The following is an 18642-nucleotide window of genomic DNA, read 5'->3' as shown; positions in this document are numbered from 1 at the left end:
ACACTGTTGCTGGTATTTTGGCCCATTCCTCCATGCAGATCTTCTCTAGAGCTGTGATGTTCTCGGGCTGTCGCTGGACAACACGGACTTTCTACTCCCTCCACAGATTTTCTATGGGGTTGACATCTGGAGACTGGCTAGGCCACTCCAGGACCTTGAAATGCTTCTTACGAAGCCACTCCTTCGTTACCCGGGTGGTGTGTTTGGGATCATCGTCCTGCTGAAAGACCCAGCCATGTTTCACCTTCAATGCCCTTGTTGATGGAAGGAGGTTTTCACTCAAAATGTGACGATACATGGCCCCATTCATTCTTTCCTTTACACGGATCAGTCGTCCTGGTCCCTTTGCAGAAAAACAGCCCTAAAGCATGATGTTTCCACCCCCATGCTTCACAGTAGGCCTGGTGTTCTTTGGATGCAACTCAGCATTCATTCTCCTCCAAACACGACGAGTAGAGTTTTGACCAAAAAGTTCTACTTTGGTTTCATCTGACCATATGATATTCTCCCAGTCATCTTCTGGATCATCCAAATGCTCTCTAGCAAACTTGAGACGGGCCTTGACATGTACTGTCTTAAGCAGGGGGACACGTCTGGCACTGCAGGTTTGAGTCCCTGGCGGCGTAGTGTGTTACTGATGGTAGCCTTTGTTACTTTGGTCCCAGCTCTCTGCAGGTCATTCACTAGGTTCCCCCATGTGGTTCTGGATTTTTGCTCACCGTTCTTGTGATCATTTTGACCCCACGGGGTGTGATCTTGTGTGGAGCCCCAGATCGAGGGAGATTATCAGTGGTCTTGTAAGTGTTCCATTTTCTAATAATTGATCCCACAGTTGATTTCTTTACACCAAGCTGTTTACCTATTGCAGATTCAGTATTCCCAGCTAGGTGCAGGTTTATAATTTTGTTTCGGGTGTCCTTTAACAGCTCTCTAGTTTTGGCCATGGTGGAGTTTAGAGTGTGACTGTTTGAGGTTGTGGCCAGGTGTGTTTTATACTGATAACGAGTTCAAATAGGTGCCATTAATACAGGTAACGAGTGGAGGACAGAGGAACCTCTTACAGAAGTTACACGGCTGTGAGAGCCTGAAATCTTGCTTGTTTGTAGCTGACCAAATGCTTATTTTCCACCATATATTGCCATATAATGTGATTTTCTGGATTTTTTTTCTCCTTTTGTCTCTCATAGTTGAGGTACATCTATAATGAAAATTACAGGCCTCTCTCATCTTTTTAAGTGGGAGAACTTGCACAATTGGTGGCTGACTAAATACTTTTTTGCCCCACTGTATATGCAACGTAATCTCAGTCAGATTTGAGGGAAAACATCAGTATTCAAGTCTTGCCAAAGATTCTCAGTTGGATTAAGGCCTTTGACTAGGCCATTTGTACATGAATATGTTTTGATCTTTTTTTCAGATGATGGGTTAAAGAGCTCTCGGTGACCTTCAAACTATTAATTCATATTCCAACCATTCTTTAAACATCTCAACTCTATCTCTATTTACCTGCTTTGTTCCTTGGTGTTTACGATGCTCTCTGAAAACAGTTCTTCACGACATATCTGGGTTTCATTTTGGGGTATCACCGGATAAAGGATGAATAAAAAAGTCAAACTCCTCGGACTTTCTTTCAAAGTGTCAACCATGTATTTTTTTCCCTCTAATTCACCTATCGCATACATCCCAATAAATTATGTTCAACAGAACAATGTCTCCACATCAGAACATCATATCTGTAAAAACATAAACCCGTAACCTTGTAAATGAAAACAAAAGTAAAAAAAAAAAAAAGTCAGATTTGGTTACTCCGTTTTATTTGTTTTCTTAAGAATGACCGCCATTTGAACAACATACAAAACACTTTTTAATTTTTACAATGAAGTCCTTCAAAAACACCTGAAACTGCAGACGGCAGAGGTTAAGAAAATAATGGAGAATAAATTGAGTTTATTTGAAGGATAGTGAACTTGTGGTTCCATGTGAAAATATAACACATCATATCATATCGCACAATGTGATCAAACACATGGAAGAAACAGGAAGCCCCCCCCTCCCCACTCAACCTGAATGAATTACTTCCTCTGGTGTAGAAACATCAGCTGGGAATCAGGCAGGACTCGACCAGCGTCATGTCGGCTGCAGCGCGAGTGCTGCGGCGACGAGGGCTTCTGTACAGACCGGACTCTGGCCCAGCGGGATCAGGCCTGCGACGCTAGCCTTTCGATGATTCTCCTGTAGTCTTCCAGGGCGAGCTGGTAGCTTTTCTCCAGCTCCTCGTGCTGCGTCTGCGTGTCCAGCTGGCCCATGTGGGACACCAGCTCCTCTGGCCGTAAGCACTTCCTCATCTTCGCCAGCTCCCTCTGGTTTTTCTGCACCGGCAGAGACAAACGTCCCAGATTAGCCTCGTCATTTCTACCGCCAAACTATGAACCAGCGGTGAGGAATCTGGAGCTTTCACACTCGTGGCACCTTCGTAAAACAAATATCACAAAGGCGACCCAATAACTACAAGAACCTGATCGGGACCAGTAACTGATCAGAAGAGTCGGAGCAGAATCCAGCATTCTCTTAGTATTAAAATATACTTTTCTTTCCCCTCAAGACTCTAATTTTAAATATTTTTAGTATGTTTTTGGACGACTGTTAATACAAACAAATGAGAAAATGATTCAGAATTAATAGATACTTTTACATTAGAATTGATGGGTAATACAGCTGTCACGATAATACATTTGATGATAGTTTCCCAGTAATTACTGCGATAAATGTTAATATTGTTGTTTTGAGATCATTTTCAAGTCTCATAACAACCAAGTTTGCGTTCCTACAGACCGATAAACTTTCATTTAGCAAAGAACTCAAATATTGAAAAATAAACATGACAACCAAAAGCAATAAATACAACTGAAATAAACAACACACATAATCGAAACCATAAATAAAATGAATTATGATGTCTCTAAAAAAAATTGTCATTCAAAAAATATGAATAATCACAATGGAAATTATTGAGTTCATTTTAATTTATACTGTGATTATTTGATAAATTGCTTATTGCGACAGGCTTAATGTATGGACGGACGGATAGGCAAAAGGATGGTGGGTGAGTAAATGATTGGATGAGGGACAGAATAATAAATGAATAAATCCATTGATGACTGATGCTCAGGTGAACAGATAAATTGAGGCTGCAGGAAATAAAGTCTAGAAATATAAATATTTTTCCAAACTACTGTCATTTTTGAAATGACCTCAACCTGGAAAACCCTGGTACTCAACTACAAACGCTGTGTCTGAACTACCACTGAACTAACAGGCAGCAAAGTCATTAGCCAAGACAAATGAATACTTAAGGGACAATGAAACAAAATTTGCGACAGTGTTGTTAATTTCCCAGGGTTTCAGCAGGTTGCAAGAGAAAACGCAGACGCAGTGAGACCTGAACGATGTGCTGCGTGTGGAGAAAGCTGCTCACCCATGCTGGCCAACACGTTCACCAGGGAACTGGAGCTCAGAGCAGAAATTAACAACCCCTCTTACATTCGCAGGGCTGTGGCCTCTGTCATTCAACTGACTACAAGCTAAAATCTCCTGAGGGAAGCAAAAAAAAAAAAAAAAAAATCCCTCTGCATCTGGCCACCAGATCCCTCGCTGCCACTCTCCCAAGGAATTCCTCCGTCCCGCTTTGCCACATAGGTCTTTTCAGTGTCAGTCTCTGCCTTTTGCCCGAGACGTGCGGTTTCCCCGCTGACAGCAAATTCTCTAATGGATGGTATGCAAAGTTTCACTGAGCAGCTCAAACAGAACATGTCACAGGCAAACAGGATGTAGGGAGTTATTCTGGTGCACACATCAACTCAGTGTTTCCCATGTCGAGTCTGAAACACGGACTCAGAGGAGTTTCTGTATTTTCTGTGGAACTCACCCAGAGCACAAAAAACAACAACAAAAACATGAGATAAAAGTGCGTTGGCTTTCAAAAGAGCCAAATTCTGAATAGTTGCAGGTTTTTTTTCCCTCCCCCCCACGACAAAGTGCTTCAAATGCACGATCATGAAATGATTTCTCCCAAAGAAATGCAAATCCCGGCTAATGACATGCCTGAATAGAAAAAAGCCTGAGCCGCAGCAAAACCACAGACGCCTGGTGCGCCCCATTGTGGCTCTAACAATGCGCCACTGGTAATCTATCAATTTTCACAGGCCTGTAGATCAATTTTTCTGCTGTTTTAAAAAGGTAACATAATAAATAGTGACAATACAAGACTGTGAGCCGATCAAGCGAGCACTGCGAATGCACCATTCGTCTTCTCCCAATCAATCAGATGTAATGTTATGCTAAAAAGAGGTGGAGGACTACACACTGGATCCATGTTTGACAGCAGAGACAATCTGACATTCACATATATTTGAATACATATGGAAATCGCTCAGAGTGGCGCTCTGAAAGCCGACTCCATGCCGACGTAATTATAACCTCACCCTATAGGGCCCAAAGAGCCTCTTCTTCACCTCTAACCGGTACGCTCTGGCTTTCTCCTCGTCGCTCATGTCTGTTGCTCTTAGACGCAGGATTTCATAAACTCGCCTCGCATGTTTCTGCAGGGAACAACAACAACAAAAAAAGAACGGTTGGCATGATGTCTTTTGTTTTATTAAAATTTTAATTCAACCCATTATGACTCAACTGGCATGTGTCTGTATTAGACTGCTGTGGTGTGATAACATTGAGTAAAATTAGACAGATTTCATGGTTTTGATGCAATTTTTTAAAATAAAAATGATCAATTAATTTTTTATTAATATATTTTGTTTTTTTTTGCAGCACCTTGTTGATTTTCAACTTTTCTTGGGCCTCTCTGATCATGTCGGCGGAGAAGCCGAGGTGCAGCTTGTCCGCATCGAAGGACGGCAGTTTCTGGCAGAGCTTGGTCAGAACGTAGTCTCTCAGCTTCACGTAATTCTCTGAGGGATCTTCAGCTGTAAAGACACAGAATCAGACCATTAACATGAGTCGATGTGACTGGTCAGGTTTTCGATTCATTTTCCTCCTATATGGGCAGAAACTTTGACAGTGCAGCAAAGAGCTGGGATAACTGGAAGAATTGGAAAAACTCGTAGAAAGCCAACAACTCTAAGATTGACAAGAAGGTTATTAGGCGTTATCCTCATCCTCCTCTACATATTTTCTACTTAAGATAAAAAGATAAAATAAACTTAAATATATAATAGTAGTTAAAGTAAATGCAGTTCCATTAAATCTGAATTTAATGGGACAACAGAGCTCTGGGCTGTGCAAACTGCAGCCGTTTAGAAAAACTCATGTGATTTCCAGAGCATGAATCCATCTTTAACACCTGGAGCTACGTTCCCACTTACCTAAGCAAGTTATTTCCTAGTTACTGTAAACCTTATTTTGGGTTTGAATTGATCGAGTTTTCAATAATTCACCTTTTCCAATTTTTTTTTTTTTTTTTAGTATTTTGAAGCTGAACTCTAAATCTGACACATTATCCAGAAACACAAAACAGAAAAAAATTGTAACTTTTCCCCCCATATTTTAAGAAAGATCTGCTACCGGAGATCTTTCCTTCCCAGAGAATCACCATCAGCGACTCTTTAGGTACTTGGATGATATGAGTTATAACATTTAATAATTTTTTAAATTTACTTAAGATTTTAATTAGAAGCATTTGCGCACCGCAGCTAGAATGCATAAGCATGATCCCTTAATAATAGTATCCTATTAAAAATAATGTCTATGCAGGCCTTTGAGATTACGGTGTTGCACATGGAAATACTGAGAAAATCACCAAAACTTACCAGAACCTGCAGAATAAATATGAAAAAAATGAAAATGTAATAAGAAAGAATGGACAAAACTGCACCTTTGAGCCCCCAACACTCAAAACACCACAGTTTAAGTTTTTCCACCAAGTCTTTTAACACACTGATAACTGCCCAGAACAGAGCTGCTCAAGTCTAGTTCTCGACATCTACCATCCTGCAAGTTTTACATCCCTTCCTTCACCAACAAGCCTGAATCAATTGGCTTATCGGCATCTTTTAGCCCAGCAACAAGTCATTCATTTGATTCAGGAAGGGATTCATCTACAAGTTGCAGGATAGTAGATGTCGAGTTCTGGACTTGGACACACAAGGTCTGAAACATCAGCAGGAAGTTCACATGGGTTTTTAGGGGGCATCGTTCACAGCAACAAAAGCTTCTGTGTGCAAATGAAGAGGCTCTCTACAACACAACCCGGTCACTTTTATCTGAAAATGCTTTCACTTAGTGGATATGGCTTGGAAACACTTTAATATCTTATTTTTTTGCATTTCCCAAGTTATTTTTCATGTCTTTTGCATGTAAACTATGTAGAGATTTTTCCTCCTGTCTTTGTAAAAAAACAACGTGAAAATCAATTGTAATCAAACTTTCAGCGTTAAGTTACTCCTAGGAAAAGCTTTCAGTTCAAAGCTTGCCTTTTTAACCAGCCAGTGATACAGCAGAAAAAAAAAGATAGTTTAAGCACAAATGTTTAAATACAAATGAGTCCGTCCAGTCTTCAAAGACAAGTGATGCTCACCTGTGATGTCCTGTACTTTTGACAGGCTGCAGTAAAACCTGTGCACGGCCTCCAGGAGCTGAGCGCCATGGCCCTCTCCTTGGAAAGGAGGCAGGATCAGCATTTGGCTGCTCAGTTAAAGGGAAATGAGGAGAAAAAAAAAATAAAAATAGAAAAAAATGTGTGAGTGATGTAAGTTGTTGTTTTTCTGAGAAAGAGAAATTCCTTGATTGAAAGCAGCAAATAATAGACTTTTATACTGATTCGTCAATGCAACAAATCAAATCACATAAAAAGCTCATCTATACAGTTGTTTTCAGATACAAATCCCCCTGGTTTGGTTCTGAAACAAAATCTGGATGAATGGCTGGCTATAGAAGCCAGTAATTTGGGCTCTTTGGGAAGAGGATAAAGAAATGTATAATTTTCCACTCCTTTTTTTAATACAATAGAATGGGAAGGCACGCGCTGCCCCAGCAATTACCTTACACGTGGTCGGGTTTTGTCTGGGTATACGTAGTAATTATAAACTGTCATGTAGCCAACAGTGGCGTAGAGAGTCTCCCCGTCTTTATTGTACTTTTCAAATCTGCAGATAAAACACAAAGGCAAACAGGTCAATTACAGGCACACTCCCGGAGCAGTGTCCGTTTTAGCCTCTCTGTTCCCACATCCACACTGACCCCCCCCCCCCACCTTACGCCGGCGCGTTCGAGCCCCGATTGGTACACCTGCTGCAACCTGAATACATTATGCACTTAATTGGAGTACTGCAACTTAGAGGAAGAGAAGGGACTGGAGGAGGGTTTGAGCTCCTCCAGATCACTTCAGTCCTTTTTGCCCATTGTCGCTTCTAATAGGTGCCAGGGTAAAGAAAACACTGGCAGAGGCTCTTTTTACTGTTACGACATTGTTCAGTGTTTCAAAAGACAACAGTATTCAATTCAGCTCTTTGCCCCCCAAAAATCTGAAAAGGGCTTTGGGTACAAAGGAAGCTCTTGGCTGATCAACAATTCTCCAACAGGGGGAAATATAATCAAACTGGCCTGGTAATTGGTCACAAGCGCCTCAAAAGGGGGCTTTGTTTTTCAATGACACAATATAAGCTTTAGGGTAAAGCATTGGGGGTGGGCAGGCAGGGGAAGGGAGGGAGGTATTGGTGTCAATTAAGGAGGGCACTCACACAAGAAAGAAGTCCCAACGATCGTCGTCTATGTCGAGGAAACTGGCAGTCTCGATGAACCACATGAGGAAGGTCTGCAGGCGCTCGTGGTACTCCTGGAATCCGGAGCAGCTGATGTCAGCCTGGAGCAAAACATCAGAAAAGAAAAGAAAAAAAGTTTCAAAACTGGCTCAACAGGCGAGGAGGGGAGCACGAGGCGTCTGTACCTTGTGAATCTGGTAGGTGAGTTGCTCTGCCTCCTCGTTGTGGACTGTGTATGAGTGGAGCATGGTGCCGAACGGCTTGAAGTTGGCCTCCTTCTCCAGCAGAGAGATGAAGTCATCGGTGTTGGAGGTGAAACCAGCGGGAATTATCTCCCGGATCTTCCCTTCGACATCGTCGGCCTGGATACCGCAACCAAAACCCAACTTAGTGAAGAAACACATACTGGGCCTAGCAAAACAACTAGCACCTACGCCTGTCACGGGAGATTAATTGTCTCAAAAATTATTGCGACTAACAATAATATTGTTTGAAAACCATTTTAAACTGATGTAATGGTAATGACATAATAATAGGTGCGATATCGCCAAAAATAGATACGCTTTATTTTCAAAAGAACACTAAACACTGGACCTGGTAAACAAAATAAACAAAACAACCAAAAACAAAAATAAAATGGACTCTCAGTTTCCATCAACAAAAAATGCACTTGAATCAAAACTAAACACAACATGAAACCAAAACTACATTCAACCAAAAAGAGTACAGATTATGAAGTCTATATACTGTATACTGCTCAAAAAAAATAAAGGGAACACTTCAGTGTTCACTTAAATGTTAAAGTGTTCCCTTTATTTTTTTGAGCAGTGTACTATATTGCCCTTCGATAATCATTAGATTTAGACAGAGAAGACGAGCACAGCAATGCAATAATGTAATGCAATAGTTCACTCCTCCCTTAAGCCCGTCTTTTTTTTATTTTGTCCCGATTTTCCCCTTACGACAATCTTAGAACGTCCCACCATCAGATGGTTTAAAATATAGAGTTACGTGGAAATGTTGGTATTTTAAGGACCAAAATGAGAACAATTTATGACATCATTACAAAATAAAATCAGGAAAAGGAGAAAAAAAAAAAACAAGTTCTGAATCAATTTCTTTTAACACAAAACTTAAGAAACTTTTTTAAAACCTAAAGGTGTGAGTCTGTGTCTGGTGAATTTTGGTCCAAAACAAGCTTGTTCTTAATTCAAGTTCAAGAAAGTATCAAGAAAATTTACTCAAATAACAGTAGCAATAATTCAAAATAAAATTATCTGAGTCAAAATAAACAGTACAAAGTACAAGTTAATGTAACTAGTCTCTCTCCTCCTCTGGTCTCAACTAACCCTTGGTTGAAGGACAATTTTGTTTACAGAGACTTCTGTCTCCATTTTATTTGTTGTTTCGGTTGTTTTATTTATTTTTGATATTTAAAATGTCTCCCAGTTCCAAAGTAAAATGTTTGGTGATCTTTGAGAGGCTGTACTTACACTGCTATGTTATCACTATTATGTTATTTGAAAATGGTCTGAAAACAACAATATTATCGTTTATTGTAATAACTTTATCAACTTTATCATGCAGCAACATTTGTTATTGTTACCGGCCTATTTGTGACAAACCAACACCAAGAAACAGTGGCAAGCACATTTATATTCAGAACCATTCATTCTGACACCCCAAAATAAAATCCAGGACAAGCAATTACCTTCAGGCATCACCTGAGTAGTAAACAGACTGATAGGTCTGGTCAGGAGAGCATTAATAAGAGAAGCAGAGAGGCCCAGGATGACTCTGGAGGAGCTGCAAAGATCAAGAGCTCAGGTGGGAGAATTTGTCTGCAACTATTGGTTGTAGAAAAGTGACAAGAAGAAAGCTGCCGTAAGCCTTATAAGGAGCACAGCAAACATGTGGAGGAAGGACCTCATGTCTCATACGAGACCCCAACCTGTGACAGGCTTTTCATCCTTTCCTACTTCTCTTTCGTATCTTTAAGCAGCACCTAAATATATTAGTTTACATTGTAATCAAGTATTTTTAAGAATTAAGAGATTAAAAAAAACTCAAATCTCACATGTTTTACTGCACATTTTTACCTACAAGCTTAATATTACAATTTATTTCCAATTATTTTTGGCTCTATAGCTATCAGTAAAGCACACAATATGCAGTGATGTTGGTGAATGCAGTAATATCTAATATACTAACATTTAAATAAAATACTATCTACTGGTGGTAATGTCTTTCTTCTTTGAATTAATTGCAAACATAGATCTCCACACAGAGGTCACTACATCCAGCTACTGGGAAACCCCCCCGTCTTTTTTCCATCTTAGGACCATAGTCTAATCTTAAAAAGTTGCATCCAGCTCCATCTGCTGTTGGTAAGAACAACTTAATTCTGGTAAAGAGGTTCTTCCTAAAAGACTTTCTGCTGCATTAAACCACAATTATCACTAAATGCATTACTGGTATGGTGAGTCTAAATCAATGACATTTATGTAGTTACGATTTATTGCAGTACAAGCAGTTCTTTGCTCAACTGGTTTAGGTCAAAGCGTTTTCATGTGTTGGAGCGGTCCAGTCAAAGCCCAGGCCTGAATCCGATTTAGACTCAGCGAAAATTGTTTTTCTGTTACACAAACTCTGCATCCAATCTGGTTCAGTGATTCTGCAAAGAATGTGCGTAAACATAGCTAAACGTGCAAAGCTGGTAGGCACATGATGCTAAAGCAGTAATTACACCCTGCAGCGGGTCTGCAAAGCATTGACTCAGACGCACAACGAATTTCTCATGGTTTTTATTTAGAAAACTTTTTGTTGTGCTATCACGTTAAATATCTATAATTATTGATTAAGCATGTAAAATGAGAAAAACGTGAAAAAGCTGAATGAAATGCAGAAGAAACTAGAAAGTGTTTTCTCTCTTTATTAAGTTAAAGCTGCAAAAATAAATCTGCAAGTGTACATTTTTAGAGTGGCTGAATAGAAACCCATTAGGTAATTAAAACTGTCAGCTGAGCAGAGCCCCCACCTCCCCAACGGTAACAAGGCCACTTAAATCCGTACATTTACTACTTATGTTAAACCATGAATATGTGATGAAGTTGCCACAATAAACACATTTCTGCTTCTCACTGAGGAAGAAAACCCCATGAATTGATCTCAGCTTAACAAACCTTTGGGCATCCATAATGGAGCCCTCTCCTCTAATCCTGCCAAGTGAACCCAATCAAACGTATTTGCCCCCGCGTTTTCAAAGAGCCCCAGAGACAAAGGGCCCCTACCCACGGACTTTTTACTCAGTACAACGTGTGGTTAGTTCAGCTGTGATGTTTGCATTGTATCCATTTCCACAAGGATTGACATGAGAACACTTTGCTAAGAAGCCCTTTCACACCATTTACATGTGTGATGGGCATTATTGGAGCACAGAGACCCTTGCTGCTCAGCTTTGAAAACCGGGAAATGAAGAAGGTCTGAGCAAAATGCGCCACAAAAGGCTAATGCAACATTCTGCTAATTCTCCCCCCTTTCAGACATCAGCTAATATCTAACTGGAAGTAATGCACCTGCAGCTGAATGCCTCTTAACTATTGTGATTGTTCAGCCACATTTCTGGGGGGACGAGGACCACACTTAAAAGACCATGGACAAACAAGTCGCTTTGTCCGGCCCACTCTCCTACCTACTAGACACTAAATTGCGCAGCCTCCAAGAATAGGCGCCTCGTTTTGTCCTGAATTTAACTCAACAATGTTCCTTTGCAGCAGTTTGTTGATGTCTTTTATTTCTAACAATAAGCACAAAGGCAAGTACAAAGTATCTAATTTGTCGTATTGTTGTAATTTTATCTGGTAATTCCATTCAGAGGGCCGGTGCAGCGTTGAATAATTATATTCATCTGATCAGAAGTCACAGTTTAAGACATTAATGTGGATTAAAAACAAACATTTAAAAGATGTTTGGACCGACATAATGACGTGGCTTTAAATTAGTTTTCTGGAAGATTTCCAGCAGTGAGGATGTCTTTTTTCTTATGTTAGAAGGTGAGTTCTGGTCAGAGTTTTGAATCAATGTAACAAGCAGCTGCATCAACCCCCTCATCTTTCGCCAGCTGCACCGCACCCCGACCGTCTCCACACACACTCAGAGACAAACACTCTTCAGACGCAGCCTGAACCTTGCAGCTCCCCTCGCTCCCTGCAGCTGCACTCAAACCCTTGACAAGGTGAACCAACGCGCCGGGGTCAGCGCTGAAGTCGGAGCGCTTTCCAGTTTGCATGACGGCTCCAAACTCTGCTCACCAACACGTCTAATAATGACATGAATCTTTAATTGGTTAATGCTAGAGCTGCACTTTACATAAAATTGTGCTATTTTTTGGCAGGCTCAAACAATTTGGGCGCCATGCATTCAAAATGTGCTCGTCAGTGATATACGTATCCCCTTGGGAGGGCATTGACTGTCCACACCTGAGCTACAGCTTGGTGATAGAGATGCTAACGCTCTGGAAAGGAGACCATGATGATGGAAAAGAGAGATAGAAGTAAGGAAAGGCTGGATTAATCACAAAATGCCCCATGTTCCTTTAATAATGCAGCCCTAGATGAGACCATAAAGGCAAAGAGTAAAGATCGTCTTCTGTTGCATTTACAACTTTGCCATTTCTTTCAAAATAGCACAAGATGTAAGGAGAAGTGGGATGCCACAGGTTTTAGTTGACTGATTAATGCTGGTATTTCCTCCTTACCTGGTTAATGTTATCAAGTAATAAAAGAACAGGGTGCAAAATTTCACTTTAGAGTTAAATTCTGTATTTAAGCTGACTCTGATTCTTTTAATTAAGTTCAGCAAAAACCAATTCAGCTATCAGAGAAACATAAATCAATTATATTCAAGCATCTTCAGGGATAAGTTCTTGACCAAAAGCTCAACCCTGGAGATTATTTATATATATTTCTATTCAGACTTTCACTTCTTCTGCCGTTTTATTTCAAAATGGATTGAATCGATTTCTCAAAACTTCACACGCAAATTCCCATTACACAAAATGTTTTTTATACATTTTTATTATTATATATTTTTAGATTAGATGTACACAAGTATTCTTAACAGACCTGTGGCAGTCATCACATCCTCCAGTCTCTTTAAACATGCTGCCACTAGCCTGGTACAGCTGCTGTTTTTGGGCAGATTCACCCGTTTTTAATTGCAGAATCTCTTCAGCTCCATCAGGTTGGATGGGAAATGTTGGTTCACATCCATTTTCACATCTGTCCATGGACGTTCAAGTCTGGCCTCTGGTTAAGCTACTCAAGGCCAACAACAGAGTAGTCCTGAAGCCACTCCTTAGATATCTTGGCTGTGTGTTTGGGGTCCCTGTCCCCCTGAAACAATGACTATTGCCTCAGTCTGAGGTCAAGAGCGTTCTGCAGCAGGTTTTCATCCAGGATGTGTCTGTACTTTACTGCATTCATCTTTCCCTCTATCCTGACAGCATGGTGCTTCCACCATCTTGCTTCACTGGTTCGGGTATGCTGCAAGCGTGAGTTAACCACCTTCCCATAGCCAGGTTTCCGTTGCATTGTGGGATGCCAGCAAATTATACAAACTCATTAATATAAAGATATTAGTACGTTTTTTCATACAACCTAATGTAACTATCAATCATTCAGTATACTTCTCAGATGATTTTGCTTGAAATAGTAGCTAGAAACACACACACAACACATATATGAATATATTATCTGTGTTTTATGCAGTCTCAGAACACAGAATCTACTTCCTGGATTTACACTCGGTACTCCCGACTTTTGGATATGTTTACAAAATAAATATCAGAAATTGATGTCCAAAGTATAGATATATAGAGCCAAAAATAAGACAGGGCCTAGAATAAAACTCTGAAGAACTCCACATGTAAAGGAGTCAAATTTCAATAAAACAATTTTCTTACCTCGACACAATCAAATGTGTCTGTAACTTTCGATGAGTATTTCACTTTGAAGAGTGTGCTCAGGTTTCCGGCGGTGTAGAAGAGCTGAATCTGAAGACCTTTGTACCCAAAAGCGACCTCACTGTGGAGAGAGCAACTCCAGTTAGATTACAAGTCCAAGTGAGTTTGCATCTATACAAGAGACTCACAAACACAGTATTATAAAATTTGCTGCTTCATGCATAGTCTCATTAAAGCATCTGATTATCATTTTTGCATCCGCCATCATTAAATATACACCTGGCTGGATATAGTGAATGCTTGCTAGGGTCACCAATTTCACTGTGCTGCATTGTGATATGATAATGAAAGAAACAAATACATTTTGGCAAAACAGATTCATCATTATGCAACTGTGTGATTAAGGTTTACCAGCAATTAACGCTTGCTGAAATAATTAATGCCCCAATTACAGAGTTCCTTTTGAGTTGATTGCAGCGAGCGCAAAAATAACCGATCCTAGTTTTGACTAATTTGGAAGCGCAATTTAGAGCAGAGCGGCACGCTACTGTATGTCCGTGCCCAGAGACAGGTGTCACCGCCAACAACGCAGAGCCGCTCGAGTTCAACGTCTCTTTAGTGGAGCAAATTATTGGAATCCTGGAACTCTGCAATGTTTTGTAAGATCCCACAGACACTGGAAGTAAATCTGTGCTGATGTGTCTACATCTGGCTCCTCTTTGTTTATCTAACATGAAAAAAAGGAAAATCACGTGTTCTGACAGAATGTGTGATCTTTACAGCCCCAGATGCAAAAAAAGAAAAAAAAAACAATAAAAAAAATCTGAAAACAATGATGAGCTTACTGAAAAGCTATGTACATTTGGTTAGGTTCATCGTCACTTAATGGAAAACTTGTTCTGATATCGTGCAATGAGACGTGAAACTGCTTTAAAATCTCTTTAAATACACAATTTAATCTAAATGAAAGGCTTAAACTGTCCTAAAGCTCTTTGTTTCAATTACAAATAATTTACTTAATCCTAATAAAAAACATAAATGTGCATGTCATCATCTCTAATTATTAAACCAGCTTCTAATTGCCTGAAATAAAAGTGCAAATGTAGGTGGAAAAACACATTAAAAAAGGATCACAATGTACCATTTTTATCACTAGCAGATGTCAAACAAAATATTAAAAGAAGCTTGTGAGAAAGTTTGTTCAAGCCATATTCTGAGTATCTGCGGTAATGCAGCATATAAACAAAATCATATACAAGACAGGATGTTATGTATGGTCATAAAGCAGCAAGAACCGTCCTAATGAGGGAATTTCTGTGTTACTATTGCCTCCCAGCAAGATGTTTCACAAATCCAACATGCCGGCTGACTGGATCCTCCCTGTGAGGATTTTACATGCTGTCCCCAGGCCTGGGATGTGTGCGGCTTTCCAGCTTTCTCCAAGAGCTCGGGTTGTTAGGCACTTGCACGAGCCAAGTCAAGACAGTTTATGAGGACTACAAGCGCTTATAAATATGATGCACATCTGAAAGAGCATAAGTAAGAACACAAAAGAAAACGAAGCTATGTAGGAACAGTTGCAACACTTTTTTTCCCCCTCGTCTTGTTAAAGGGGCAGCATTGTGTATTTTCCAGACATTTATAGTACTATCAAGTAACTGTTACCTTGAGTTGTTATAAAAATGCCTTATATATTAAACATGAATTAAAAGACATTAGACTTTGCAATTTAATGCCTTGAAATCGTGTCTCTGTCTCTTTAAGAAGCTCCTGCTCTTTCGGACACTCATCGTACAACGCTTCTCCATTAAGCCTCTAACAACTTTCTTTGGAGCATTGCACTGAGATTTAGTTTATATGATAAGCTCAGCAGATGCGCAGCTAAAATCAGCTGTTGGCTAATTGCAGCTGCCGCTAGTCTGGAGGAGCTGAGAGGGAAGGTGCGGGGGGAGGGCTGGTATAACTACTGGTATCGATTGTTCCCAGCTGATGCAGGATCAAGCGTCTCAAAGCCAGATAGCTCCTTTTAGTACTCAATGAAAAATAGAAAAATTATAAAACGGCACACAGGAAAGTGATAAGTTTGATCTCCCTGTAAAATCTTTAAGCAAATAATAAAATATTTGTTTTTTGATAAAGATACAGAATGGGTTTATCACGGCTGCACAAGCATCATTTTGACTCATACTGTCAGCTTTAAGAAAATGTACAGAGACTGCAGACAGAGCAGCAGAGGTAAATACTTCCTTGTGTCAGGTTTTGCTTACTAATTCAACTTTAAGTACATAATACTGGGGGGGGGAAAAAACTCACTCATCTCCAAATAGTTGGTGGCTGTACTCTGGGTGGAATGTGGTGCCATCATCCTCAACGTCTTCAGGAAATCGCACTAACAGCAACAGATCACTGATTAGTATGAGAGCTTCAGAGAGTAAAATAAAAATGTTTAATAAATAAATGAGCATATGTAATCAAAAATTAAAACACCTACCTAACTTCAGGCAGGTCGCTTCATTTGTGTCACACTTGTATTCAGCCAGTTTCTTCTCCATCGCATTTACATCTGTGGGTGTCCATAAAACACAACTGTTGCCAAGGAAATGCTCTCCGCTTTTTATTTTGACAGAAATGCAGTAATTTTCTTCTTATGCATATATGATTGTGTTTTATATATTTTTTACTGAATTACAGCCCACACTAACTGGTTCCTGAGCTCCATATGTCAACATTTGTAGATCAAATAACATTGATGTCTGGAGGTCACATGAATAAATACAACTATCATTATCTTCTGAATGTGCACATGAAGCCCAATTAACAAACAAATGAAAAGCAAAATTTTTGTCTAAATTTTAATGTTTCAGATCAAACAGATTTTAGAAACCTGAGAAAATAAAAATATGGAGTTTTCAAATGATGCAATTAACAAACGGGAAAAAATATCCAACTCAATCTGGCCCTAAGTGAATAAATAATCACACCATGAACCTAAAAACAAGTTGTGCCACTCTTAACACTGGACTCAGACATGAATGTCGTATGCAGTAACTTTGCATACGACATTCATGTCGTATGCAACAGGTCACGCACTGACCTGTTTGAGAAGGTCAGTGCGTGAATTCAATGCCATGGAGGAATAGTTGTAATTTAACCACTGGAAGGATTCAAGCAAAAATGGCCTATCTAAGATTACCACACACCATCTCAATCAGATTTAAGTTCCATTAAGTAAACTCAGATTTAACTATAACTAGACCAATCTAAAGTCTTTATTTAATTTTTTTAAACATTGAGAAGTGCCCTTATTTCTGTGCTTAAGGCTCTTTAGGATACTGTCCTCAAACACACCTTAAGACTGACTTTCTCCCTGAGATCTTTTAGTAAAAAACATAAATTATGGTTTCATCAGTTAGCCCAAGTTGTCAAGGTTCTGACGACCATCAATCAAACACACCACATGAGTCAGTCACGTCTGACTCTGAGTATGGTGTTCCAAAACTTTCTACATTTGTATTGAGTCTTTTTAATAGAAGCATGATTCTTTGACAGATACTTTTACCTACTTCATTTTGTCTAAGGTTGTATTTAAAGGATGCAATGATTCTACAGGTACATAATCAGGCCTCTGTAATCAAGTTTATAAATTTGATATAAATTTTCACTGAGGAATAGGTTGGTTTAGACATATTTTTTTCTAGAATTGCAATGTGAATACTCATTTAAAATCCCTTATTGCATTCAATTTGATTATTTTCTGATGTTAGAATTTTGCTAGTTACTTGAAACCTTAAAGTGTGAAAAAAATAAATAAGAGTCCTCTAACTGAGCAAATACTTTTTCATAGCTATGCATTGACAGTAGCTCTTTATACAAAAAAAGACATTGGGAATGAAAACTGTTACTCTGTTAACATTATTAATATGTACCTTTCTGAAATCATTTGTACCTTAAATCATATTTATATCGTCCTCTAAGTGTCTTTACATCTGATTGTTAATAAAATGCTAAGTTTCTGTGCTTATAGAAGGTCTACAAAGACATGTAACCACAGAAAAGCTGGGCTGAAACCCCATGGATCCATAATATAGTTTGTAAATCAATTACAAAGTACTTTTTTTCACTCGAGAAGATACAGCAGGAGAGCTGTCAGCCGACTAAATAGCATCATTCCAACACAGCGAGAACTTCGCATTTATTAATACAGCTACACCCAGCTTAGATTTGAATATTAGTGTTTCTAAAACCGAAAATGTGATGCCATGAGTCTGAAAGCAACGTTAGCTTACAGGCACCCCTGTGCTTCATTTGCTAGGTGACGTTAGCTCGTTTTTTGCGGTGTTTTGAAGACATTACATGTCAGGTATGCGCTTCGAGCAGGCGAAGAGGAGTCCTGACATCTATAGAGGACCGAAATATACGTAAATGAATGCTGAATGACTATAAAACGTAAACATTTAGCCCCTTACCCGCCATTTCTGCACACTGTGTTATTGTCCCAAAAGACCCGCGGAAAATGGAGTACTTCCGGGTGAACATGTTTTCGTGGAAACAGGATGTACGTAGTCAGCTATTTTACTTTTTATTTCAAACCAATTATTAGTCAAAAACTGGGATATTATACAGAAATATTATATTGGTTTACAGCCTTATAAGAGTTAAATTAGCTTTGGAATTAACTCGACTTTGATAAAAAAAAAAAATTGATATACATATATTACACAAAAAAAACGGGCTGTCTGTCCCCCAGACTCTAGATGGTTTTATTTTATTTTCACAGACTGTTTTAAAAATATATATTTTTAAATAATATGCCTATTTTTTTATTTCAACATTTTGATCTGCATTTTAGTATTATTGGCTGTTACATATAAATTAAATATACATGCTGTTATTCATTAAAAGTTTTTA

The 18642-nt window shown here is 39.2% G+C and overlaps 1 protein-coding gene across 1 annotated transcript; it reads right to left on the bottom strand.

Moving 5' to 3' along the window:
- Positions 1 to 1797: 1797 nt before the first annotated feature.
- On the bottom strand, positions 1798 to 18327 carry hat1 (histone acetyltransferase 1). Its single transcript, XM_008399370.2, has 11 exons — positions 18201 to 18327; positions 16226 to 16297; positions 16048 to 16123; positions 13735 to 13855; positions 7958 to 8134; positions 7752 to 7873; positions 7053 to 7157; positions 6590 to 6696; positions 4828 to 4979; positions 4482 to 4598; positions 1798 to 2369 (listed from the first exon to the last, which is right to left on the bottom strand). Exons 1-11 carry the CDS (start codon positions 18268 to 18270, stop codon positions 2199 to 2201), a joined length of 1290 nt encoding a protein of 429 aa, XP_008397592.1. The 5' UTR covers positions 18271 to 18327; the 3' UTR covers positions 1798 to 2198.
- Positions 18328 to 18642: the final 315 nt, after the last annotated feature.

The sequence above is a fragment of the Poecilia reticulata genome, chromosome 2, assembly GCF_904066995.2.
Source record: "Poecilia reticulata chromosome 2, P_reticulata-male-v2, whole genome shotgun sequence".
Lineage (NCBI taxonomy): Eukaryota > Metazoa > Chordata > Actinopteri > Cyprinodontiformes > Poeciliidae > Poecilia > Poecilia reticulata.
The sequence above is the reverse complement of the archived record's forward strand: the minus strand, read 5'-3'. Positions and strand labels throughout refer to the sequence as shown.

Bases quoted from the DNA above. Each gene is read 5' to 3' on its own strand.
- hat1 (XM_008399370.2), bottom strand. From the start codon at position 18,270: ATGTTCACCCGGAAGTACTCCATTTTCCGCGGGTCTTTTGGGACAATA. The intron at 13,856-16,047 runs GTGAGTTTTTTC...CTCTCTCCACAG, and splicing joins CACCAACTATTTGGAGATGA to TGAGGTCGCTTTTGGGTACA. The intron at 7,158-7,751 runs GTGAGTGCCCTC...TTTTATCTGCAG, and splicing joins CGTTGGGACTTCTTTCTTGT to ATTTGAAAAGTACAATAAAG.